General features: G+C 39.4%; 1 protein-coding gene across 1 annotated transcript in view; it reads right to left on the reverse strand.

The window, feature by feature from the left end:
• Positions 1–27,955, reverse strand: part of Ryr3 (ryanodine receptor 3) — a 364,780-nt gene that overhangs the window by 138,999 nt on the left and 197,826 nt on the right. Inside the window, exons 39-42 of the mRNA XM_026390365.2 lie at positions 15,388–15,661; positions 13,686–13,800; positions 12,046–12,175; positions 10,803–10,906 (exon numbers count right to left, since the gene is read on the reverse strand). Of these exons, the coding sequence (XP_026246150.2) occupies positions 10,803–10,906; positions 12,046–12,175; positions 13,686–13,800; positions 15,388–15,661 (623 nt within the window). The remainder of the gene's footprint in view (positions 1–10,802; positions 10,907–12,045; positions 12,176–13,685; positions 13,801–15,387; positions 15,662–27,955) is intronic.

Raw genomic sequence — 27,955 nt, forward strand, 5'->3', positions numbered from 1 at the left:
AGAAAACTTCCCAGACTTGAAGAATGAGACAGATTCCCAAATCCTAGAAGCCTGCAGGACGCCGAATGTGCAAAATCATAAGAGATCCACACCTAGGCACATTATAATGAAGATGTCCAACATACAGAATAAGGAGAGAATTTTAAAAGCTGCAAGAGAAAGAAAGCAGATTACATTTAGGGGTAAACCAATCAGGATAACAGCTGATCTCTCAACACAGACTCTGAAAGCTAGAAGATCCTGGAATAACATATTTCAAACACTGAAAGAAAATGGGTTCCAACCAAGAATCGTGTATCCGGCGAAATTAAGCTTCAGATTAGAAGATGAAATTAAAACCTTCCATGATAAACAAAAGTTAAAAGAATTCGCAGCTAGAAAACCATCTCTTCAAAAAATCCTTGGCAAAACATTACAGGAAGAGGAAATGGAAAATAACATTGAAAACCAACAATGGGAGATAGGACAGTAAAGGGGGGAAAGTAGTCAAAGAGGATAACAAATCAGGGTTAGTAACATCAATAAACAAATATGGATAGAAGAACAAACCATATCTCAATAATAACCCTAAATGTTAATGGCTTAAACTCACCAATTAAGAGACACAGGCTAGTAGAATGGATCACAAAACAAGACCCAACAATATGCTGTCTACAGGAGACGCATCTGATAGGAAAAGATATTCATAGACTGAAGGTGAAAGGCTGGGAAAAATCATACCACTCATATGGACTGCGGAAACAAGCAGGAGTGTCCATACTCATATCTAATAAACTAGATTTCAAGCCAAAGTTAATCAAAAGGGACAAAGAAGGACACTTCATACTGCTCAAGGGAACCATACACCAACAAGACATAACAATCATAAATATATATGCCCCAAATAATGGTGCAGCCGTGTTCATCAAGCAAACTCTTCTCAAGTTCAAGAGTCTAATAGACCACCATACAATAATCATGGGAGACTTCAACACACCTCTCTCACCACTGGACAGATCTTCCAAACAAAAGTTAAATAAGGAAACTATAGAACTCAATAACACAATTAACAACCTAGACTTAATTGATATATATAGACTATACCACCCAACATCAAGTAGTTACACTTTTTTCTCAGCAGCACATGGAACCTTCTCAAAAATAGACCATATATTATGTCACAGGGCAACTCTTAGACAATATAAAGGGGTAGAGATAATACCATGCATCTTATCTGATCGTAATGGAATGAAACTGAAAATCAATGATAAAGGAAGGAAGGAAAAATCAAGCATCACTTGGAGAATGAACAATAGGTTGCTGAGTGATCAATGGGTTTTAGAAGACATTAAGGAGGAAATTAAAAACTTCCTGCAGTTAAATGAAAACACAGACACAACATATCGGAATCTATGGGACACATTGAAAGCAGTTCTAAGAGGAAAATTCATTGCTTGGAGTTCATTCCTCAAAAAAAGAAAAAACCAACAAATAAATGATCTCATACTTCATCTCAAAATCCTAGAAAAAGAAGAGCAAAACAACAGCAAAAGAAGTAGAAGGCAAGAAATAATTAAAATCAGAGCTGAAATTAATGAAATTGAAACAAAAGAAACAATTGAAAAAATTGACAAAACTAAAAGCTGGTTCTTTGAAAAAATAAATAAAATTGACAGACCCTTAGCCATGCTAACGAAGAGAAGAAGGGAGAGAACCCAAATTACTAGCATACGGGATGAAAAAGGCAATATCACAACAGACACTTCAGAAATACAGAAGATAATCAGAAATTATTTTGAATCCTTATACTCCAATAAAATAGAAGATAGTGAAGGCATAGATAAATTCCTTAAGTCTTATGATCTGCCCAGATTGAGTCAGGAGGATATTGACAACCTAAACAGACCAATAACAATAGAGGAAATAGAAGAAACCATCAAAAGACTACCAACTAAGAAAAGCCCAGGACCGGATGGGTATACAGCAGAGTTTTACAAAACCTTTAAAGAGGAACTAACACCAATACTTTTCAAGCTATTTCAGGAAATAGAAAAAGAGGGAGAACTTCCAAATTCATTCTACGAGGCCAACATCACCCTGATTCCGAAACCAGACAAAGACACTTCAAAGAAAGAAAACTACAGACCAATATCTCTAATGAACCTTGACGCAAAAATCCTCAATAAAATTCTGGCGAATCGGATTCAAATACATATCAAAAAAATTATACACCATGATCAAGTAGGATTCATCCCTGGGATGCAAGGCTGGTTCAATATACGGAAATCAATAAATGTTATTCACCACATCAATAGACTTAAAAATAAGAACCATATGATCATCTCGATAGATGCAGAAAAAGCATTCGACAAAGTACAGCATCCCTTTATGTTCAAAACTCTAGAAAAATTAGGGATAACAGGATCATACCTCAACATCATAAAAGCAATCTATGAAAAGCCACAGGCCACCATCATTCTGAATGGAGAAAAATTGAAGGCATTCCCTCTAAGATCTGGAACAAGACAGGGATGCCCTCTCTCACCACTTCTGTTCAACATAGTCCTCGAAACACTGGCCAGAGCAATTAGACAGACGAAAGAAATTAAAGGCATAAAAATAGGAAAAGAAGAACTTAAATTATCACTATTTGCAGATGATATGATTCTATACCTAGCAGACCCAAAAGGGTCTACAAAGAAGCTATTAGAGCTAATAAATGAATTCAGCAAAGTGGCCGGATATAAGATCAACACGCATAAATCAAAGGCATTCCTGTATATCAGCGACAAATCCTCTGAAATGGAAATGAGGAAAACTACTCCGTTCACAATATTCCCCCCAAAAAATAAAATACTTGGGAATCAACCTAACAAAAGAGGTGAAAGATTTATACAATGAAAATTACAGAACACTAAAGAAAGATATAGAAGAAGACCTTAGAAGATGGAAAAATATACCCTGCTCATGGATAGGCAGAACCAACATCATCAAAATGGCGATATTACCAAAAGTTCTCTATAAGTTCAATGCAATGCCAATCAAAATACCAACAGCATTTCTTGTAGAAATAGATAAAAGAATCATGAAATTCATATGGAATAATAAAAGACCCAGAATAGCAAAAACAATGCTAAGCAGGAAGTGTGAATCAGGCGGTATAGCGATTCCAGACTTCAAACTATACTACAGAGCAATAGTTACAAAAACAGCATGGTACTGGTACCAAAACAGGCGGGTGGACCAATGGTACAGAATAGAGGACACAGTAACCAATCCACAAAACTACAACTATCTTATATTTGATAAAGGGGCTAAAAGCATGCAATGGAGGAAGGATAGCATCTTCAACAAATGGTGCTGGGAAAACTGGAAATCCATTTGCATCAAAAAGAAGCTGAATCCCTATCTCTCGACATGCACAAAAGTTAACTCAAAATGGATCAAGGAGCTTGATATTAAATCAGAGACACGGCATCTGATAGAAAAAAAAGTTGGTTATGATCTACATACTGTGGGATCAGGCCCCAAATTCCTCAATAGGACACCCATAGTGCAAGAGTTAACAACTAGAATCAACAAATGGGACTTACTCAAACTAAAAAGTTTTTTCTCAGCAAAAGAAACAATAAGAGAGATAAACAGGGAGCCTACATCCTGGGAACAAATCTTTACTCCACACACTTCAGATAGAGCCCTAATAACCAGAATATACAAAGAACTCAAAAAATTAGACAATAAGATTACAAATAACCCAATCAATAAATGGGCCAAGGACCTGAACAGACACTTCTCAGAGGAGGACATGCAATCAATCAATAAGTACATGAAAAAATGCTCACCATCTCTAGCAGTCAGAGAAATGCAAATCAAAACTACCCTAAGATACCATCTCACTCCAGTAAGATTGGCAGCCATTAGGAAGTCAAACAACAATAAGTGCTGGAGAGGATGCGGGGAAAAGGGCACTCTTGTTCATTGCTGGTGGGACTGCAAATTGGCGCAGCCAATTTGGAAAGCAGTATGGAGATTTCTTGGAAAGCTGGGAATGGAACCACCATTTGAACCAGCTATTCCCCTTCTCGGTCTATTCCCTAAAGACCTAATAAGAGCATGCTACAGGGACACTGCTACATCGATGTTCATAGCAGCACAATTCACGATAGCAAGATTGTGGAATCAGCCTAGATGCCCTTCAATAGATGAATGGATAAAAAAATGTGGCATTTATACACAATGGAGTATTACTCTGCATTAAAAAATGACAAAATCATAGAATTTGGAGGGAAATGGATGGCATTAGAGCAGATTATGCTAAGTGAAGCTAGTCAATCTTTAAAAAACAAATACCAAATGACCCCTTTGATATAAGGGGAGTAAACAAGGACAGGGTAGGGACGAAGAGCTTGAGAAGAAGATGTACATTAAACAGGGATGAGAGGTGGGAGGGAAAGGGAGTGAGAAGGGAAATCGCATGGAAATGGAAGGCAATCCTCAGGGTTATACATAAGGACATATAAGAGGAAAGGAGGGGTAAGACAAGATAATACAAATCGAAGAAATGATTTACAGTAGAAGGGGTAGAGAGAGAAAAGGGGAGGGGAGGGGAGGGGGGATAGTAGAGAATAGGACAGACAGCAGAATACATCAGACACGAGAAAGGCAATATATCAATCAATGGAAGGGTAACTGATGTGATATAGCAATCTGTATACGGGGTAAAAGTGGGAGTTCATAACCCACTTGAATCAAATTGTGAAATATGATGTATTAAGAACTATGTAATGTTATGAACGACCAACAAAAAAAAAAGAATGATGGGGATAGAAAATAGGAGTACCCACATAATTGCAGTTGGTATTCAATAGTTTAACTAGTAGCATAGGGTTCCTGGAATGTGACCTCTAATTTCACTTCAAATCTTAACTAGGTGATTCTAGCCCAAGATGTTTCCAATTTCACTCAACTTCTTATAATCAATGATCCTGATCCATAAAATGGAATTGGGAGCCACCACTTCTGCAGACTCATACATCATAAATTATTGACTACAGAAATGTATTGAAATGTAATTTTAAAATGTAAACTCCTAATTAATTGACAAATCTAATGCCATTCAGTGTCCAGTTTATTTCGTGTGCATTAAAAATATAAAATTGGAAAAAAAAAGAGGCCCAGTAAAAACTAGAATTTGAGTTTTCTCTTTGCTTCCAGATTAACTGACAAGTATCACAAAATCTCAGCCTAAATTCTTATAGAGATGATAGATTCTGTCTTCTTTTCAGCAGGTGTCAGGCAAGAAGCTTGGCAAATAAGTTTTGTTTAAAATGCAGTTGTTATTCTAATTTTTCTTTGATATTTTATACACATGGATAAAAAAGGAGAGTTCATCCTCAAAATTAGAAATGGTATCTTTTTCTTTCTTTCCTTCTTCTTGTGGTAGAGATGGAATCTAGGGCCTCATGCACACTAGGCAAGTGCTTTCCCACTGAGCTGCACCCCCAGTCTATCATTCTCAGTTTTTAATATGTAGGGACTGGTACACAGGAAGTATTCAATAAGTGTTTGTTAAATTAACTATGTTTGCTGATGTCATATTTGCTATATTTGCATTATTTTGTGAGTATAATAACTCGAAGACAAAACTAAGAATCTTTCATTACATTTTCCCCTCTGAAAACAGTGAAGATACTATTCTGTTTCCAGCTCAGATTTTATTTTATCTTAAAAAATGCCAGAGAAATGTCCAAAGGAGCCAGTCCTGAATTTTCAGGACTACAGGTGCAGAACCTTTTACTGGCAGGAAAATAAAGTGTGTGTATGTCTGTTCATACGTTGGGGTAGGGTTGGTGTTCAATACTAATAGACCTAATTTTTCTTGTGATCAATGGAAGTCCTTTCCTTCATACCTACCTGGATAATTTTCCAACATTAGAACAAATACAAGTCGGTGGGGCCAAGCTGAGCCAACCTAACCACTTACACAGGGAGCAGCAGACTTCATCCTTCTTTTCAGATGTCCCACCTGCCCATCATCCCTACACTGCCCTCTTCTGGCTTCCTCGCCTCTGCTCATCACATCTTACATCCTCCACAGGAGGCTCAGCATCTTTGTTGAGCAGTATCATTTTAAAAGATGAATAGAGACTGAAGTGGGTATGAAATTCAAATCCTTGTGTTACAGCATTGTTATAGGAGACCCGTTAGCTGCTTTTAACAAAACACTTAAGTTTTTTTTAAAAAAATTGCCCTTTAAATGTATGAATACTAGCATTTGACTAAAGTCTATTCCACTAGAAATAGAGACCACGAGTAGACACAGCATTGAGGGAACAACTATTATGCACAAAACCAATGGCACAGAGTTTGCATCTTGGGGTGTTTGTATGGGGGTAGGCAGTGTCCCTTTGGCACAAGCTGTGGGACCTAGAGGAGCAACTTCTAAAAATTTCTTCTGATCATTTTCACTTATTCCTCTTGCAGCCAGGAGAGCTTACTACAATCAACCCTAAGTGATAAGGACTGGAACTGTTCATAACAGAATTTTCAAAAGTAGGGTGATTCCATTATGCCATCAAAATGGAAGGAAATGCTGACACATTGATAAAAATCATATTTGACAAACTCAATAAACCTATTCTTTTTCTGACTTCACCTTTTAACTTAATATTTTATTAGGGACTCAATTAGATGGAACAGCGATGTTCACTGAATTTGACAAAATAATAAAAATGCTTTTGCTTACATTTTTTGTGCCCCAAGCTATTATCATTTTGTTATGGTTTGGAAGTGAGCTATCCCCCAAAAGCTCATGTATGAGACAATTCAAGAATGTTTACAGGAGAAATGATTGGGTTATGAGAGCATTAACCCAATCAGTGAATTAATCCCCCTGAAGGGAGTAACTGAGTGGTGACTGAAGGTGGATAGGGTGTGGCTGGAGGGTCATTGGGATGTGCCTTTGGGGTATATATTTGATGAGCTGAGCTTAATCTCGCTCACTGCTTTCTGGTCATCATATGAGCTGCTTCCCTACATCACACTCTTCTGCCATGATATTCAGACTCACCTTGAGCCCCGAGGAATGGAATTGGCTGTTTATGGACTGAGACCTTGATAACCGTGAGCCCTCAAATAAACTTTAACTCCCCTAAAATTGTTCTGGTCAGGTCTTTTAGTCACAGCAACGAACAAGCTGCCTAAAACACATTTAAACAACATTTTTCTTTGATATTGCCAAGACCCTAAAGAACAAAATTCAAATACAAACCCCTATGCCCCCATCCCCCAATTTATATGCTGAAGCCCTAATTTCCTGTACTTCAAAATGTTACTGCATTCGGAGATGAGGGCTTTGAAGAGGTGATTATGTCAGGGTGGTGTCCTTACATGAAGGGGAAACTTGGGCATACAAAACCTCATCAGGAATGCTTACATGCAGAGCAAAGGCTTATGGGGATGTAGGGAAGCTGGCCATCTGCAAACCAAGGAAAGAAGAAACAATCTGCTAACACCCTGTTTGATTTCTAGCCTTCAAAAATCTGAGACACTAAATTTCTAATGTTGAAGCCACCCAGTCTGTGGAACTTGATTATGGCTGCCTTGGAAAACTAGTATAGCCTCATATCACAATAGAAGCTCTTCTCCTGGGAGAAGTCAGATGCAGAAATACAGGCATTTTATCTGCCTGGTTTAGGGTGGGCCCTCAGTAATTATTAGTTAACTGCATTTGAAACAGAATTTTCTAAGGCAAACACTTTAGGAAATTACTGGTGGGTAATTATCATCTTATCCTAATAGATGGAACATGTTTCTGCAGCCCGGACGGGGATTCCCTGCCAAGGCTGAACCAACAGGACCTTCATGAGTGGCAATGACATTATCTACATCACCTGTGTGGCTATCTCAGCCAGATAAAGGCCGCCTGCTGTGGTAATCATTTAATCAAGAGACACCTACTTCCTCTTCTCAACCTGTCTTGTCTGAGCCTCTTCACATTCACTGTTTAGAAGAAAAAAAATATATGTATATATATATATATTTCCTGCTCAGCTTCTCAGACACATTTTCTGGGCTTTCCTCCTCCTCTTCACCTGCTCATGTTTTTTTTTTTTTTTTTTCCATAGGTGTCTTCCTTACAAACTAGTGGTCCTTAGAGCTCAGGCCCACCTGTGTTTCTCTTCTTCTTCCAGGCTGGCTGCTGAAGGGATCTCATCTACTCATAGGGCCCCAGTTGCCACCCATGCACTCTATCTGCAGCTTAGAGAGTACTCCCGAGCTTCAGTCGTATGTAGTCAACTTCCCACTGGACATTGCCATCTGGGAGAGCCTTAGGGAACTTCACACACGTTACAACCAAAAGCCAACTCATCCCTGCCTCTTCAAATCTGCTCCACCTCCCATTTTCCTTAGGAGGAACAACTGGCGGGCTCGGTCTGATCAATGGCCACTGTTTGTCCTCTTAAAAGTCCCATGGACTCAAGCCCTTCTTATCTCCACCATGTCAAGATTAGCTGAAGCCAGCACCATCTTGTGCTTAGGTGACTGCAGTCTCTCTTAACCTTTCTCCTTGCCTGAAATCTTGTTTCTGTTGGAGTCAGTTCTTACTCAAATCAGGATGTGTCTGCTAAAGCACAGATTGTGCTGCCTTGCTGCCCTGCCTGGAACTCTCCAGCGATTTCCATTGCTTTGGTTCTCTAGTGAGGCCCTATAATATGACAGGGACCACTTATTCCAAGACACTCAGGACATTATCTCATCTCTTTGCCTCTGTATCCTTGCCCATAACTGGGCGATAATAAAAAGGTTTGTTCTGAGGGTCACAAGAGTTAACTGTGGGGAGGACTGAGAGTGTGCCCAGCACAGAGTGGCTCTGCTTGGGTGGGAATCCTACTATTGACAAAGCCCAATTCCTTATGCTCTGCCTGTTTCTTGCCATGCTCTCAGGCACTCTGTGCTTCAGTCATACTCTGATTCTCCAGTGTACGGTGCTCTCCTTGCAGAGCCCCAATACTCCTGGACACTTTCCCCAAAATGTGGCTAACAGGCCTGTCCTTATCTCTTGGTCATCACTTTTTCTGAGTAACCTTCCTGACCTACTGGTCAGGGTGAAATGTTCTTCTCCCTGAGGCTCTCGAACCCACTATACAGTAGATGATGACCTTTCACTGTCCAGCCTCCTTCTTGCCCCCCACTAGGTTGCTCTCCTTCACACTTAGAAAGTACAATGTCAAACAATAATAAATGCTGGATAGGATGTGGAGGAGAAGGGACACTTTTATACTGTCGGTGGGATTGTAAATTAGTACAACCACTATGAAAATGAGTAGGCATGGCTGATATGAGAGTGCTAATAATAATAAATGTAGGGGGAGAACAGAGGTATTTTGGACTAGACAGAGGGGGAGTGAAGGGAGGGAAGGGAGCAGGGGGTAGAAATTATAGAATTGGACATTATTACCCTATGTGCGTATATGATTATATGACCTGTATAACTGTACATCATGAATAAGAAGTTATACTCCATTTACATATGATGTATCTAAATGCTTTCTACTGTCATATATAACTAATTAGAATAAAAACATATTTAAAAAAAAGCAAAAGAAAAAAAAGGACTAGGCATGGAAGCACCATATGACTCAGGTATAAAACTCCTCAGTATGTATCCAAAAAATCGAAGTCATCATACTATGATGATACATGCATACCCATGTTTATAGCAGCACTATTCATAATTGCCAAACAATGAAATCAACTAGGTGTCCATCAATGGATGAATGGATAAAGAAAATGTGGGATATAAACAGAATAGAGTATATATTCATCCATAAAGAAAAGTGAAATCATATTGTTTGCAGGAAAATGGATGGAACTTGAGACCATTATGTTAAGTGAAATAAGCTAAACTCAGAATGTCAAGGGTCATATGTTTTTTCTCCTATGTGGAAGCTAAAGAGGAAAAAGAAAAAGAAAGGTGGGGGACAGAGATCTCACGAAAATCAAAGAGTTCAGTAGAGGAAAGGGACCAGGAGATGTGATGAAGGGAGGGACAGGGGAAGTGCTGGGAGTGACACTGGCCAAGTTGTATGGTTATATTGTGTGCATGTATGAATATATAACAACAGACCATTATGGACAACTTCATTGCACCAATAAAAATTGTGCAAAGAAACAAAGTTCAGTGTCATTTTTTTTTAAAAAATAATTTGTGTGTGTATTGCTGGGGATTGAACCCATGACCTTGTGCATGTGAGGCAAGCACTCTACCAACTGAGCTATATCCTCAGCCCTCAGTGTCATTCTTGCCAGCTATCTAGTCAAGGACATTTCCATGAGAGGGATGGGTAGAGATGTAGGGGTCAGTCCCCAGTCACCACCATGAGGAACTCCATTCATAATCTCAATAGAGGGCAGCTCAGTTTTTCTGTTCTGTACTCAGAAAAAACATTGATTATGCAACTTTTTGTCGGGTTGCTTCTTTCTTTTATATGTTAACTTATGAATTAGATGCCCAAGAACTTTGTCAGGAGGCATAGGGATCTGGTGATGCTCCACATAGACCAGTGAGGCTGGGCTGCCACATGCAAAGAACATAAACGCCCACATTCGTGTCTATGAAGCTGGCCTCACTGCCCACAGGAGATCATTTGGTCCTAATTACTGTGCTCCTGTCATATACTCATATTATACTGCATGTTTGCAGCAAGTACATTAAGATAAGAGGCTCTGATGGAAACTCTGACTTTGGTCTGCTTTTTTTCCACTTGGCTGGCCCTATAGATAGACAAGAATGACACACTGCTTCCCCAAGGGCCAGTTACCTTCTCGAGGTCTGGTTCCTCCAAGCCCAGTGCTAACTCGTTGTTGTCCATCACGGAGGAGGCTGCTACATCCAGTGGGGTGGACCCCCTCATCGATGGGGAGGCTGAGGAAGGAGAGAAGGAACAGAAATGGACAGGCAAAAAAGGCCACCCAGCTCAGAGCTGTGATTACAGTGCACACCAGCAGGCAGCAGAGGGCAGCAAATCCACTGAAACCTGGTCCACATTCCCATTTCCACAGGGCAGTCTGCCCAACTTAAGAGTAGCTGTTTGTTATCCTCTCTCCCCACAGTCTCATTACAGATTATGAGTACAGATTACTAGAAAATCAGTCCACAGAATCAGCGGGGGCAACATGTTCTCAAGAGCCTTTCTGAACAAAATTTTGTAGGGTTGCCCGTTTGGTGATCACTCAAAAGACTCAGCTAGCACTTGACCAATTAAGCCCAAATGATTTGGACATGATTTTGGAGCTGCCACTTAAGAGTTTAAAAATAACCTCAAAAGGCATTATTTCATCTAGCTCCACTAGGTTACCAATGCTGTCTTCGAGTTTTCTTAAGTTTGCTTGGCTCTTAAACTTTAGAAAAACTCCTATTAGGTGGCATTTAAAAAAAAAAAAAAAAGGTTGGTAGCCTGAGGTTGCATTTGGTAAATAGAGGAAACATATTTCAGATTTCCAGTGCATGTATTTGTGTATTCTACAGATCCATTTGATTTCTATCCAGAACAGTGAGCTAAGCATATGTATTGAGCTGCTTTTCTAGTGGTGGTGATGGACTCACACTGTTTATCCATAGTGGCTCTTGGCCAGTCTGCCTTGCTGCTAAGGGATGTGCTTGCTGGTTGGCTGATAGGATAGGCATGAACCCTGCGGCCAACCTGCCAAGATTGGGATTAGATCCATGACCTTGGTCTTATTATCCCTGCTTCCTGGTCAGCTGTGTGCGCTGGGAGGAGACTACCCAGAATATGTCAATTTCAGGCACCATTTCAAAACCCATGGACCACTGGTCCCAAGAGAGAAGTGTGACTATGCAAACACAACTCTTGTCACCCATGCTGACATCTCTACTTAGGTTGCAGAGTACAGGCATCTTTTTATGCACTTCTCTTTAGAACAGGCAGGGTCTCCTTTTGCATTTAAAGAAGCGAGAGGCTTCTTTCCCTTATCTCCTAATTGGTCAGTAGGGGGAGCACAACCTCCAGGTCCGAATGGGAAGTTATAACATGACTTACATACCTAGGCCCACGCTGCTGTTCTCTAGCAGGTAACTTAGATGCTCAAACATGGCCTTCTGATTTTGCCTGCTAATTCGACAGAAATAGCAAAGGAAGCGGCAGCAGCTAGCAACCATCTTTGGGAAAGCAATCTGTAGGGAGGAGTAGGAAGTGTCAGAGAAAAGGGTCTATTATGTGGCCTTTCTGAAAAGTCTGACCTCAAAGGGTCTGGGGATGAAGCCTTGCAAACTGTGCAGAGTTTGGAAAATGAAATTTCTTTTTTCTTTCCCCTCTCCCCAAGACTTATTCATAGAAGGGACAGAGTATGGAGGACTCCAAAGAAGAGGCTTCTAAAAATATTGAGAGCTAACTATAGTTCCTGAAATATATTTCCTCCCAAGGAATATAGACTTTAAATGAGAGTTCTGATTTCCCTGGGTGTCACATGAGATTGCATGACCCTTCACCAGACTACTGACTGTTGTTTCCAGTCAGGGAAGGAGTGAATAGACTGATGGGAAATATCAGAAAGGCAGATGGATGACAGAGAAACACAGCGCTCACCAGTATATTAAAACCCGTGTCTCCCAGGTCAAACCTGGTCCTACAATTCTGACAGCCTGAAGAACATTGCTCTGTCTGTGAGCCTTCTCTCAATTACTTTTGTCCTTGATAATTGCTCTCCTGTGGGCTCCTATAATCGGATTCATACAATTTAGCACGGAGATGCCATCTTATATTACTGTTGATTGTGCTTGGCTTCCCTGCTTAACAAAGTAATTAGCATCTCTATGCCAGGCCACATCTTATTTTTGATCCTACAGTGTTCAATAAATGATGTCAGTGTTAACTTTGCTCAGGATCCTAGAAAGACCTTGATTTCCCCTTTAGAATCATGGAGAATATTCTAAGAACCTACAGCTACCTGCTCCTGAGGCAGTCAGATGTGTGCCCAGGGATCTCCTGGATAGATTTAACTTTCCCAAGAGATCAGAAGGAAACCAGTAAGAAGGAATGCGAGCTTGGTTCTGATCTTCCTTCATAGCCCCCCTGCCAATATTCATGAAACTGCCCTGGAAAGCATTTAGTCCCAGGACTTTGGCACTTGACAGTCTTCAACATTGAAACCATATCCCATTTGCTGCCTTCAGAAGCCATCTAACTCTAAGGGGGACCTCGGCATCCTGAAATAAGTACCCAGTTATGCCTTTCCCTGGCCAACAGGAGCTCCCCTGGCCTTACTGGGGAGCTGCCAAGAAGCTTGGCTGACAGAGGAAACATGAATACTCCTGAAGGAACACTGCCAGGGTCATTATAGAGTTCTGTTCCCCTGTACAGCAGCCTACTCCTGACTCGGAGCAAAGCACACTGGGTTCCTGAGTGGGGCCCAGAGCTATTCCACCTCAGAAAGGCTTCAGAATACAGAAAGTAAATTTAGCAGCTGAATGGCTCAGTGGGATGAGTGAGAAGAGCACCCAGCTTCAAGAACTGGAGCTCTGCCACAGCTGGACTCCCGCAGTGCTGTCCCATTGCTTGATTCTTTCCCATGAAAGTGTGCACATCCCTTCCTCTCCCCAGGGAGAGTAACTGAGACAGCGGACTCCAGCCTTGTGCCACTGCTCCAAGAGTTAAGTTCTGGCTAAGCCCTCTGTATACCATTACCTGTGATTTCTCAGTACCCAGCACATTCACCATCACCTCCATCACCGTCTCGTGCATGCCCAGGACTCTCATGAGGTTGGGATGCTGGTAAAACACCTTGTTATTCATTATGTCCCTAGGAATAACAATGAGAGAGAGACTGCTTATTAGAGTCGCAATAAGAGAGAGACTTTCTAAGTTCTGAAAATTTAGGGATGAGCACACCCACACATCAGGGTGAAGTAATGTAAAAGTGACAGGTTGAAAGAATAAGAAGGCACCAGGTCAGCTGGAATATATGTGGAATATCTAAGTGGATAGGAATATTTTTATGTTCCTTACTTCTAAGTGTTTGCTTTTTCTTTTGGAAATGCTTCTTTCTAATGACATTTAAACAGTTGTCCCTTGGTCTTTTTGCTTGTAATAGTTTTGGAGACAGTCCAAATCGCTGGCTCTCTCTTCCTCTACTTACTCAGGGTTTTCTTCTTTTTTTTCCCTGTATCTCTCTCTGTACTTCAGTTTCTTAATGATGGGGCTATAATTTTTTCCCCTAATTTTTAGTTGTAGATGTACACAATACCTTTATTTTATTTATATATATGTGGTGCTGAGGCTTGAACCCAGTGTCTCATGTGTGCTAGGCAAGTGCTCTACCAATTACCTACAACCCCAGCTATGGGCTGTACTTTCTTAAAGCTATCTAATGTGAGGTACCATGAAGTTTGTGAACAGCAATTTAAAAAAAAATGACATGAACATAGAAGAACAATTATGTCTTTAAGTCATTTAATATAAATTCACATAATGAAGCTGCAGGAAAATAAAATTTTTGAAATACAGCAAAGGCCTGTTAACTGGCCATGTTCCTCTTGCTGGGTGGTTATTTTGTGCCCATCCTGCCGACTCGACTCCTCTCCTCTGAGGGTTGCCTGAGACACCAACCACAACCACCTGTTTTTATTGCTGCCATGTCTGCTGCAAAGGCTGGGGAGGGACTGATTCTGCAGCTTTTTCTCTTTCCCATGAAAGTCTCTTTATTTCTGTTCTTAAATTCCTGTTTGAAAGTGCACATGCATCTGTCTACCCCTCCCCACCAAGGATGCTCAAAATCCCTTTCCTGGACCTTGGTGATGCTCCTGTGGTGGGATGTAATGTTGCCTTTGATTTTAAACAAATAAAATTGTGGGCTTATCAGTGATCCTTTTTGGGCCTTGTTTTTTTCATCTGCGAACTGGAAGTGCTACACTGCATAATTATGATAATAACTACGTGGTTTCTAAGATGGAGCCATGAGCTCTTGTTAGCAGTAAAGGTGTCTCAGAGAACTAACCAAAATGCTTCTGTGGGTGAGAAGTGAGAGAATATAGAGGGGTCAAGTGGCAACTGTTCAGAGGTGAGCCTCAGAAGATATCTAGTTAAAAGCTGAAGTGCTCCTGTTGTTTCTGTCTCAGGGGAATACACTGTTCCTTCTCCCAGATTTTCTTTATAGCCTTCTTGGTGCTATTTTCACGAGATTCAAACTATGGAAATGCTTTTCTCCAAGACTCCTCCACATTGTGTTCATCAATGCCCGTTTGCCATGAGTAGCAGGTAGTCTGGTCTCTCAGGTTACAAACTGATCATTTAGGAAGACGCAATCCTGTGAGCAGAGGAGAGACTGGAGGCTCACTCCTGCCACTTGAAGCACTCCTGAGAGAACTGCATGCGACTGTGCATGACCTACCCCAGCCCATTGATCATGAGCAGCTCCTCCTCTTTGCCCATCCTGACGCTGAGGAGGGACCGAATCTGGCCCAGGGCGGCCAGCAGGTTGATGGTGTCGCTCACGGAGGCCTGGCTAATGGTGTATGTCTTTCGCAGGGCCTGCAGCAGCTCCCCAATGCTGTCGTACTGCCTCCGGAGGAGGTTGAACATCATCCGCACCAGCTCTGCATCCTGAATCTGGTTCTCCTGGGCCCAGCGGATCATTGTCTGCGAGACCAGCTCCTTCAGTGTTGCTGGAAGGAGAAGAGGAGGAACTTCTGCTGTGGCTGTCATGGCTCAGAGAGCTGGGTGTCACAGCCACCACAGACACATCACCTAGTGGTTAACATTAAAAATATTCTTGTTTTGCGGGTGGGGAAAAACATGCACAGAGGTAGAGCATATCATCAAAGGATAAAACATGCCACCCATACTACAAAAAAAGAATATTACAATTATAAACTGAGGGTACTAAATATTCTATTTTGATGAAATAATGTTTGAATTGATACTGGAAACAGAATAGTAAATAAGACTCTGTCCTTGCCTCCTGTTCTCACACACCAGTTCTTTACATTTTAATCTATAAACAAATGAAATCTTTATTTGGTAATACAAAACAGTAAGTACTACAATGGAGGTACTTCTAAGTGCCACAGGACACAACAGTGAGTGACCGACTCCAGGTGGGTGAAGAGAAACATGGGCCAGTGCTTACTTCCTTAAAGTAAAACAAACTGAGCACCAGAATTTCTCCCCATGGGTGCCATCTCCAAGTAGCATAGAGATAACCATATACCATGAGAGGATTAAGCAAAGCCACTGATTCAAGAATCGTAAATTGAAATGATGTAAACATAATGATACAAGAGGAGACAGTGAGGAGTGGACTGGGAACTCCGTCAGGCCTGAAGGCTTGGCCCTGCACTCCTGACCACCCGTCCACGGAACAGATCTGCTTGCCCCAGCTCTGGCAGGAGTCAGCTGCCGTCCCATTATGAACTACTTACGTCAGCATTGAGAGAGAGAAACCTCCATGACTTTGAATTCAGAATTCATCAGAATTCATGCCGGTTATGTAGAAATGCTACCAATTGTACAAAAGTAAAGGAAAGGTCACTGAATGACAACCAGCCCTGAGCCTTTGGAGGTTAGACTAAGTGGCCCTGAGAATGGCTGGCATCGCAACCCAAGATGAGCAGAGGGGAGGGGTAGATCTGCACAGGACACAGGAAGGGGTTCCCATTGGAGGTCCTGGTGAGGCAGCGCTCACCCTTCCATGCCATACGGGCTTCCAGGGCATGCCATGACAGAGGCGAGAAGCACCGCTCGTAAATCAATCTCAACCAAATCCAGCACTGCCTATCATGTTCCTCCAAGGTATGGATGGCACTCATATCCTGAACTTAAAACCAGGTGACAAAACCAGAGCCGAGGAGATGATGAAGGCCACTGAGTCCATTAGTGAAGGAATGAGGACTAAATGTGGATCGTGCCCTTGCCATCTCTTCACAGTCGAGCCTTCTACTCCAGATCACTCTATATGGCAGATGTCTGCTCTACATACAGTCTTGGCTCATCATAAGGGTATAAAAATAGTACTCAGTTACCAAAGCTCTAAAAGACATCTAGATGTAAAGGATTAATTTAACTCACTGCTGAGTCTATCAACCCTGTGGGTGTTTTAGGTTCAGACAGGAGACACAAGCTGTAAAACTTGAAAAAGGACACCCAAGTCAGAGTGAAGCACAGCCAACAGATGTTCTTAAGAGATCTTGCTAGGCAAGGACTGCTGACAATATCTGTCAGCTTAGATAATATCTGTACCCTCTGGGGAAGTTATTTATGGGCTAGATTGGGCTCCTCTCAGGAAACTTGTTCCCACAGATGTAAAAGTTCCTGTTTCTCCTTGTTAATACTCAAAGTAAGAACGAAAGCAGGACAGAAACAGACACTCTTGTGCCCAAAGTAAATTTCTCCAGTGCCGTAAGTACGACGCCCTCTGAAGACTGTATGTTGGCATGAAAGAATATGGTTCTCACCACAAATGGCCAAATCCTCCGCAGAGAATGCGCGTGTCATCACAGTCTGCCATGTGGGAGAGGCAATGATGGGATCAGATAGAACTGTTAATCAGCTCGAGGGCCATCTTCTTTTCAACAGGGAGTTTTACAGTTATAATTGAACTGAGTAAATATTAGCTCTCCTTTGACTCAGCTTTCAGATTAATTCAGGATTTGGGTGAGCTCTGAGCCTCACACCAACTGAAATCCAAATCAACATTTATGGCCTAGAGAACAGAATCTAATCTCCTGCCTCTTCTTAGTTCAGGCTCGCTTTGGCGGTAAGTATAAGTGAATGGGATATATCAATACCTCTGTGCAACCAAGTTAACACAGTTTTGAACACAGTTTTAAAAATATGGCCCCTAGGTCCTACCAGAAAAGAAGAAAACAAAATTCATCATTGTGTGCGATTTACAGGTAGATGTATTCAGTGGAATGCATGACATTTGAGGCCACTTATGCTGGACAGGTTTTCAAGGTCCAGTAAGTGAGGGAAACAATTAACTATAAGAAAACTGAGGGAGAGAGACATCCTCAGGAGTCCTGAAAAGCACAGATATTTTGTGGCCTGACACATGCTAGAGACATAGCACCCACAAGCAAACCTGGGGAGAATCAATGAATTCTAAAGGTCTAAGCACTTTGGGGACTGAGGAAATGGAGCTTTTTAATTTCTTTTTGCAGGGTGGGGATGGGACCTAAAGCCTAACATAGACCAGGCAGGTGTTTGACCACTGAGTTACACCTCCAGCCTCAAATGGAGTTTTCTACCTCTATTAGCGATGCTGCTCAATATTTCTGAGATTTTAATTAGCTCCCATGTACCCGCACAGCTGCCAACATGTACCAGCAGAGTTAAGAAGTTAAAAAGAATATGTTTTCTAGAATGTGTTAAGCTCCCCATGTATCTGTACACCTGAGGATTAAAATAATTAATGCCCATAACTATGTTTGGCATGTACTGTGGGCTTAATAAAGGTTAACTATTACTACCATCAATACGAGTAGTTACAGAGTATAATCTGCAGACTCGGGGGATCCAGGACCCTTTAGGCAGTTTGCAAGGTCAAATGTATTTTCATAATAATTCAAGTTTGCTATTTGCCTTTTTAATTGTGTTGACATTTGCAGTAATGGTACAAAAGCAATGATGGGTAACACTGCTGGGGCCTTAGTGTGTGGGAATCAAGTTATAGGAATCAGCTATATTCTTTATTGCCATATTCCTGGGAAGATGCCCTATTTAACACAAGGATGTCCTGAATAAAGCAGTAAAAACATTAATTTTATTAATAGGACTTTGAGTTTGCATCTTTTTACCATCCTGTGTAACAGAATGATAAGTATACATAAAGCACTTATGCTGGATACCAACGTTCAGTGGTATTTCTTGAAGAAAAGTGCTTGCGTGATTAAGTTGCTAAACTAGCAACTGGTGAGGCAGCGCTCACCCTGCATGCCTTATGCTAAACTAGCCCCGGGTTTCATAGAGTGCCATTTTTAATTAAAATAATGACAAACAGTGGTTGATCAGACTTGGATAACTGATATTTTCCTAAAAATGAAAAAAGTAAGCTTTTAAGTTTAAATGACAGTATTTGCTACCGACAATATTTGTTACCAATAATGAAATTTGAGCTTTCAAGTGAAAACTAAAATTTTGGAAAATGTTTATCTGCTACTGTGAGCTTTGACAGCTTCTCAATACGTAGACTTTCCTGATTAAATTGTTGAAGCTAATAAGTGTGCTTTTTCAATATATTATAATAAAACATGTCAACATCTGGAAGCTCTACATTATGCAGTGAACTAATAATTTCCATCATCCATGGCCAATGTGTGATGTTACAAAAATATTCATTGGTAAGAAGAGCCAGTCAATGTGCAAGAAAAGCCAAGGGATTTTTATCCATTGTTCAAAAATTAATACAGCTTCAGATTTCACATGCCAACTAACTTTTGAGAATGCACTACTTAATTTTGATATATTGCCAGAAAAAATATCCACAACTGCATGACAAGGTTATGAAAATACTCTCCTTCCAATTATTTGAGGTCAATTTTCTTGTTCTTTGACTAACTATAAAATCCACGTGCCTTCTATTAACTCAGACTTTAAAAAGACATTAAAACCATGTCACTTTGCTTTGAAATATTTGTCATAAATGTTATATGACACATAAGGAAGTTTAAAAAATTATCTTTAGTGAATATTAGACAATTTTCCCAAGTTTGATTTCTAATTCAGTAAACATTGATAGGTATAACTCACATAAACCAAAGCTTTTCAGGGTCCTCACAATTTTAGTATCAAGAGCTCCCAAGACCAATAAATTTGAGAACCACTGATGGATGCACAGGGTCTGTGCTGAGATGAGGCCACAACGGGAAGGCAAAGCTGCCCTGCTCCTTTAGGCTGCACGGTTCTCATCAAGTAGCTGAGACCTGAACTTGGAAAGTGGCAGCTCAGGCGGCTTTCTTCCCATGTTTGTTTCTGGATAGGAGGAGGATTAAAGGTGAGTGCAGAAGAGTAAGATCCTTCACATTGAGAAATAAAGTGGGGATTAAAGAATCATTATTTTTGAAAATTGAATCCTTGCAGTCAAGGGCTCTGGCTATTATTCATTCAGCACCAAAGTGCTCCCTGCTAGCCTGAAGGGCTCCAGATGCTTTCCTCTTCCTTAATTTGGGCTTAAGATCACCATCTTCAGAGACAGGAGGGAATCAGGCCTGTGTGATGCTGAGGCTTTGGGGCTTTCTCCTCTGCTCTGCAGCTAGTGTGGGACGCATGGAGAACAAGTGGGTTGCAGAAGGAGATGGACACCTTAATTCTTTGTCCCCAACATCAGCTACATTTCGGCAATGACTCTCTGCTCATTAACACTGGAAACTAGGGCTGTCAACCACAGAGGCTTTGCCCTGGAGTCAATGTGTATCTAGGACTCAGAACATACTTCATCTTCAAGTTTTCTGCCTGTCCTCACCTGAATAGCTCAATTACCTCCAGGTGTGTCACTTCCATATGAGCTTTCTCATCAAGCAGTATTTTCTGGGTATCTGTTAAGTGCCCAAGGTTGTCAAGTACTCTCTGTGAAACTACTCTAATAAGACATAATTATTACCCACAGAAGCCTAGTTAAGGAAGTGAAATCATACCTATGAGGCATAAAATTAAGTGTCAAATGATGGGTAAAACCGTGTTGTCCACAACCTTTAGAAAATAATTCAATTTATAAGAGGGTACAACTTTTGTAGTAAAACATACATTGGAATGAAATTTGAGAAGATAAATAATAAGATCTTCCTTCCTTTTCTTCCAAAGGATCCTTTATTTAAAGTTCTTCATTATTTCTATATAGGTCCCCATTATGTGGAGATAAAGAACTGGGTTGCCGCACCCCTACCATGAAGCCAACGGGGCCTTCCAAGGGGTATGTGAAATAATCTGATGGAAAGGTATTACTTTATGTTGGAATAATTCTTTCCTTCAAGAGAGGATTCACACATGTAGTTCCAGCATTGTTTTTATTTTTTTTCTTGTATTAAGGGGGAAATGCTGGCATTTTAAATAGGATTTTTAAATGGAAAAGGAGTCACTTATTGGGGTACCTTTGAATCTCTCTTCTAATCAAAGGGAGAGAGAGATCAGAACAGCACCAACTAAATACTCATTTCATTTCTGTTGCTTTTCCAAGTTCATCTTTGGAAATGCTGCCCTTTTATGACAAAAATACCCACTTTAGTATTCACAAGAAGCAGGATGCATGAAGTGGGATAGCCTTGCCAGAAATAAGATAAGGGTGAGGTGGAGAGGGCAAATCTACTGCTGGCCACATGTATGGCCCTGCCTCTTGCATATACAGGTCCATGTGACCCCACCTGGAACCTCCACCATATGTACTGAGGATATTTTGGCAGAACTGGGACAATTCCAGAATTTTCATACTCATTGAGGGGCATTTCAAAAAGGCCCTTTTGGGGGACAACTGGTCATGGAAAACCACTGGACTCTCTTCCTCTCCCTCTAATCTGGCTGCTTGCAGGACTGGCTGGGAAAGAAGTGTTTGGCTGAGAATTCTAAGGGGCAGAGGTGGGAGAGACCAAGTTTGCAGCCTTAAACAGAGACCAGGAAAGTTGGGGTCCGCAGGTGACCTCATGGACTAAGAATTTGCTCCTCCACCACAAGATGGAACCCAGGGGAGATCCTAGGGTGTAGCCATCCAACATGGACTGGCAATTGCTGGGTTCTGGAGGTGCATTGATTTAGAGTCTCCAGACCAGATGGCATCTAGTGATGAGCCTGGAGCCTACCTAAACTTAAACCCTGCCTCCTCAAGGTCCCCCTACTTGATTACCTCTCTCACTCTAGCAACCTTGCTCTGAAGGTGGACCAAGCATCATATTCTAGACAACCCCACTTAACTGCTGAGAAGGGAAGCTGAGTATATTTTAACTGCAATGGAAACAATTCTTTAAATTTTGAGATCTTTTTTTCTTCTTTCTTTTCTTAGCTTATATATGTGACCTTAATGGTTCATGGACATGTATATGTACTCATATTTGTTTTTTATTTCTGCCACTTTGAAATTGGTTGTTTTTCATGGATCAGTTTTTTTAAGGACTAGGAAATTTGATTAGTATATTTCAGTTCTGTTTTGTATTCTTTGATTTTTTAATTTTTAAAATGTTTATATATTTTTCTCTCACTTATATATTTCCCTCAAATCTTTCTCTTTTCTTCTGCTAATAGCCAATCTCATTCTCTCTTTCACTCTTCCTTTTTTATTTCTGTCCTCTTTTTCCTTCATTATTCTCACATCCTACATCACTTCTATTCTCTCCCTGTCCACCATTTGAAATTATTAAACCATTTGCAAACTTACTGTTTTTATTATAGGCAATAACTTATCATTTCTGTTTTTTTGTGACGACATCGTAGATGTCATAGCAGGAACTATTTGGTTTAATGCTGTATATTGTTTGCATTGGTTGTTGTTATTATTTCTCTCCCCTTAAATGGTAAGGTACTGAAAACCTTAAGGGACTCTGTAAGTCTACAGTGAAAAAACAAGGAAACAAATTACCCCAAACAAACCAAGATATTTCAATAACAGAATCCATCACCACGCATTGGAAGAAATGTCTGAGAATGTGCTATGTTAGAATGCACATAGTTAAACTGACCCATGAGGTAAAGGATAAAATAAGGAGTGATATCAGAGAGAAAATACAGGATATGAAAGAGCACTTCAATAAAGAGATTCTGAAGGAAAAAAAAAACTCAAGCAGAAATTCTTGAAGTGAAGAAATCAATAAAACAAATTAAAAATGCAATGGAAAGCATCACCAGCAGACCAGACCACTTGGAGTTTCAGACAATGAAGACAAAATATATAATCTTGAAAATAAAGTTGACCATGTAAAGAGACCATGAACAGAACTTCCAAGAAATATGGGATGATCTGGATGATCTGAAAAGACCAAATTTAAGATTTGTTGGGATAGATGAAGCTCGGAGAAAAGGAATGCATAATCTTTTCAACGAAGTAATATCTTAAAATTTCCCAAACCTAAAAAAAAGAAATGGAAAATCAGATACAGGAGGCTTGTAAGACCCAAATATACAAAATTACAACCAACTCACACCAAGGTACATTATTATGAAAATACCTAATATACAGAATGAGGATAGAATTTTAAAGGTGCCAGAGAAAAATAAGAAGTCACCTTTAGAGGGTAGCTAATCTGGATCTCATTTGATTTCTCAACCCAGACCTTCAAAGCTAGGAGTTCTTGGAATAATATATACCAAGGTCTGAGAGAAAATGGATTCTAGCCAAGAATACCATACCCAGCAAAATTAAGCTTCAGAAATGGCAATGTAATAAAAACCTTCTACAATAAACAAAACTTAAAAGAATTCACAACTAGAAAGCCTGATCTACAAAACATACTCAATATATTTCATGAAGAAGAAATGAAAAATAAAAGTGAAAACCAGTTAAGAAAAGAACTACAGAGAAGAATAGTCAAAGGAGAAACTAACTCAAACAAAAACCAGAAATAAATCAAGTGACAGGGAACAAAAATGATATCTCAATAACAACATTGGATGTAAATGGCCTAAACTCAAACAAAAGTCATAGGCTGGCAGATTGGATTAGAAAACAAGATCCAACAACATGCTGTCTCCAAGAGACTCACCTCATAGGCAAACTGAAGGTGAAAAATGGGAAAAAAAAACTTATCACTCACATGGATCTCATAAACAAGAAGGGGTTTCTATCCTCATATCAGTTAAAGTGAACTTCAAGCCAAAGATAATCAGAAGGGATAAAGAAGGACATTCATACTGCTTAAGGGAGTTATGCATCAACAAGACCTAACAATTGTAAATATTTATGCCCCAAACAATGGAACATCTATGTACATCAAGAAACCCTTCTTGATTTCAAGAATCAAATAGACCACAATAAAATAACACTGGGTGACTTTAGCCCACCTCTCTCACCACTGAATAGATCTTCCAAACTAAAACTAAATAAAGAAGCTATAGAACTAAAAATAAAATTAATAATTTAGACTTAACAGACATATATAGAATAATTCGTCCATCAATGTCTGAATACACTTTCTTCTCAGCAGCACATGGATACTTCTTCTAAAATATAATATATTTTAGGCTACAAAGCAACTCACGCAATTTTTTTAAAAAAGAGATAATATCTTGCATTTTATTAGATAATAATGGAATGAAACTAGAAATCAATGATAAGATAAAAAATAGAAGCTATTCTAATATCTGAAGGGTAAATAATATGCTATTGAATGACTGATGGATAGCAGAAGAAATCAGGGATGAAATTAAAAAAATACTTAACGGTAAATGAGAATAGCAATACAACATATCAAAATCTCTAGGACACTAAGAAGGCAGTGCTAAGAGGAAAGTTCATTGCATTGAGTTCACTCATTAAAGGAGTTAGAAATTCAACAAATAATGTAACACTACATCTCAAAGCCCTATAAAAAGAACAAATCAACACCAAAAGCAGTAGAAAACAGGAAATAATTAAAATCAGAGCTGAAATCAAGAAATTGAAACAAAAGAAACAATCTAAAAAATTGAGTAAATAAATAAGATTGATCAACCCTTGGGGGAGGGGGAGAAGTGTCACATTACTAAATATGTGATGAAAAAGAAATAGCACAACAGACACTACTGAAATACAGATGATAATCAGAAACAATTATGAAAATTTACACTCTAGTAATATAGAAAGTCTTGAAGATGTTGACAAATTTCTAGAGACATATGGCCTACCCAAATTGATTCAGAAGGACATATAAAACACCATCAAAAGTCTACTAAGAAAGAAAACCCCAGGACCAGATGGATTCTCTGCCAAGTTCTATAAGACCTTCAAAGAACACCAATCCTCCTAAATTATTCCATGAAATAGAAAATGAGGGAACCCTTCCAAACTCATTTTTATGAAGCTAATATCATTCTGATATGAAAACAAAGACAAAGACACATAAAGGAAAGAAAATTTCAGACCCAAATCCCTGATGGAACACATATGAAAAAATTCTTAATAGAATCCTGGCAAATTACATACAAAAACATGTTAAGAAAATAGTGTATCATGATCAAATGGGGTTCATCCCAGGGATGCAAGGTAGGTTCAACATATGGAAATCAATAAATGTAATTTATTACATCAATAGACCTAAAGACAAGAATCACATGATTATCTAAATAGATACAGAAAAATTATTTGACAAAATACTGTATCCATTCATGTTGAAAACACTAGGAGAACTATGGATTATAGAAACATACCTCAACATTGTAAAAGTTATATATACTAAATGCAAGGTCAACATCATTCTAAATGGAGAAAAATTGTAAGCATTCTCTCTAAAAGTGGAACAAAACAGGGATGCCCTCTTTCACGACTTCTATTTAACATAGTCCTGAAAACTCTAGCCAGAGCAATTAGACAGATAAAAGAAATTAAAGTGATATGAATAGGAAAAGAAGAAATCAAACTGCCCAATTTGCTGACATGATTCTATTTTTAGAAGACCCAAAAAAACTTCACTAGAAAACTTCTAGAACTCATAATGAATTCAGCAAAGCAGCAGGATATAAAATTAACACACATCAATCAATTGCATTACTATACATCAGTGATGAATCACCTGAAAAAGAAATCAGAAAAACTATCCTATTTACAATAGCCTAAAAAAAAAATGGGGAATCAAGCTAACAAAAGAGGTGAGAAACATTTATAATAAAAATTACAGAACACTAAAGAAAGAAATTGAAGAAGACCTTAGAAGATGGAAAGATCTCCCATGTTCTTAGGCAGAATTAATATTGTCAAAACAGCCATATCACCAAAAGTGCTGTACAGATTTAGTGCAACTCCTGTTAAGGTTCTGATGACGTTCTTCATAGAAATAGAAAAAACAGTCATGAAATTCATTTGGAAAAATAAGAAGCCCAGAGTAGCCAAAACAATCCTCAGCAAGAAAAGTAAAGCAGGAGGCATTACAATACCAGAACTTAAATTATACTACAGAGCTATAGTAACAAAAATGGCATGGTATTAGCACCAATACTGACATGAAGACCAATGGTACAGTCAGAAGACATAGAGACAAACCCATATAAATATAGTTATCTCATACTAAGCAAAGGCACCCTAAACATACATTGGAGAAAAGATAGCCTCTTCAACAAATGGTGCTAGAAAAATTGGAAACCCATATGTAACAAAATAAAATTAGACTCCCCTCTCTTATCCTGCACAAAACTCAAAGTGGATCAAGGACCTAGGCATTAGACCAGAGACCCTGCACCTACTAGAAGAAAAAGTAGGCCCAAATCTCTATCATGTTGGCTTAGGAACCAAATTCCTCAACAAGACTCCTTAAGTGCAAGAAGTAAAATCAAGAATCAATAAATGGGATTAATACATTAAACTAAAAAGCTTCTTCACAGCAAAGGAAACAATCAAGAAAGTGAAGAGAGTGCCTACAAAATAGGAGAAAAAATGATCCCACCTGCACCTCAGAAAGAACATTAATCTCGAGAACATTTAAAGAACTCAAAACAGTTCACACACACACACACACACACACACACCAAAAACAACAACAACAACAAAAAACCAAATAACCCAATCAATAAATGCACAAAGGAACTGAACAGGCACTTCACAGAAAAAGAAATACAAATGGTCAGTGAATAGATGAAAAAATGTTCAACATCACTAGGAATTAGGGAAATGCAATTGAAACTACACTGAGTTTTCATTTCACCCCAGTCGGAATGGCAATGATCAAAAATACAAGTAACAACAAATGTTGGCAAGGATGTGGGGGAAAAGGTAGATTCAATACATTGCTGGTGGGACTGCAAATTGGTGCAATCACTCTGAAAAGCAGTTTGGAGAGTCCTCAGAAAACTTGGAATGGAACCACCATTTGACCCAGTTATCCTACTTCTCAGCATATACACAAAGTATTTAAAATCAGCACACTACAGTGACACAGACTCATCAACATTTATTGCAGCTCAATTCACAATAGTTAAGCTATGGAACCAACCTAGGTGGCCTTTAACAGATGACCAGATAAAGAAAATGTGGTATATATACACAATAGAATATTACTCAGTCTCCAGTTCCATCCATTTACCAGCAAATACCATAATTTCAGTGTTCTTTATGGCTATCATGCTATGTGAAGTAATGCAATTCCAAAACACCAAAGGCCAAATGTTCTCTCCGATATGCAGATGCTGACTTATATTAGGCTGGGGGGGGGAGGGCAGGGATGTGGGGAGGTTCACTGGATTGGACAAAGGGCAGCAGAGGGAAGTAAGGGGGTATGGGAATGGAATAGATAGTTGAATGAATCAGACATAACTTTCCTATGTTCATATATGAATACACAACCAGTGTAAAACCACATCATGTACAACCACAAAAATGGGACGATATACTCCATGTATGTATGTATGATATGTCAGAATACATTCTACTGTCAGGTATAACTAAAAAAAAAACAAATAAAAAATTTTAAAGAACAGGCTCTGTTGAGTATGTCAGATGGATGCTTTAGAAAGCTATAATGTTCATTTCAAAATGGAAAAAAAAAGACATGCAACCCAGCATTTGTTTTCTAATAAAAAAATGAAGCAAATCCTCAAACAGAATGTCTCAGGGAAGCTAGTCATGTACATGGATTCCTTGATAATTACAAATGACTCCATTTATGAGGTTATTATTAACATTCTATCTCACTCCATTTTTGCAATTACTGTAATTACCGACAGTTGCATTTAGGCAATTATATCAAATATACAATCTAAAAGCAATATTTTAAATGATTATTTAAGCTAAACTTGGAATAGAAATACGTCTAAGGCACTATATTGTTTAGGAGTACTTGATGCCTGCGGGATAC

Source organism: Urocitellus parryii, chromosome 6 (genome assembly GCF_045843805.1).
Source record: "Urocitellus parryii isolate mUroPar1 chromosome 6, mUroPar1.hap1, whole genome shotgun sequence".
In the NCBI taxonomy this organism is placed as follows: domain Eukaryota; kingdom Metazoa; phylum Chordata; class Mammalia; order Rodentia; family Sciuridae; genus Urocitellus; species Urocitellus parryii.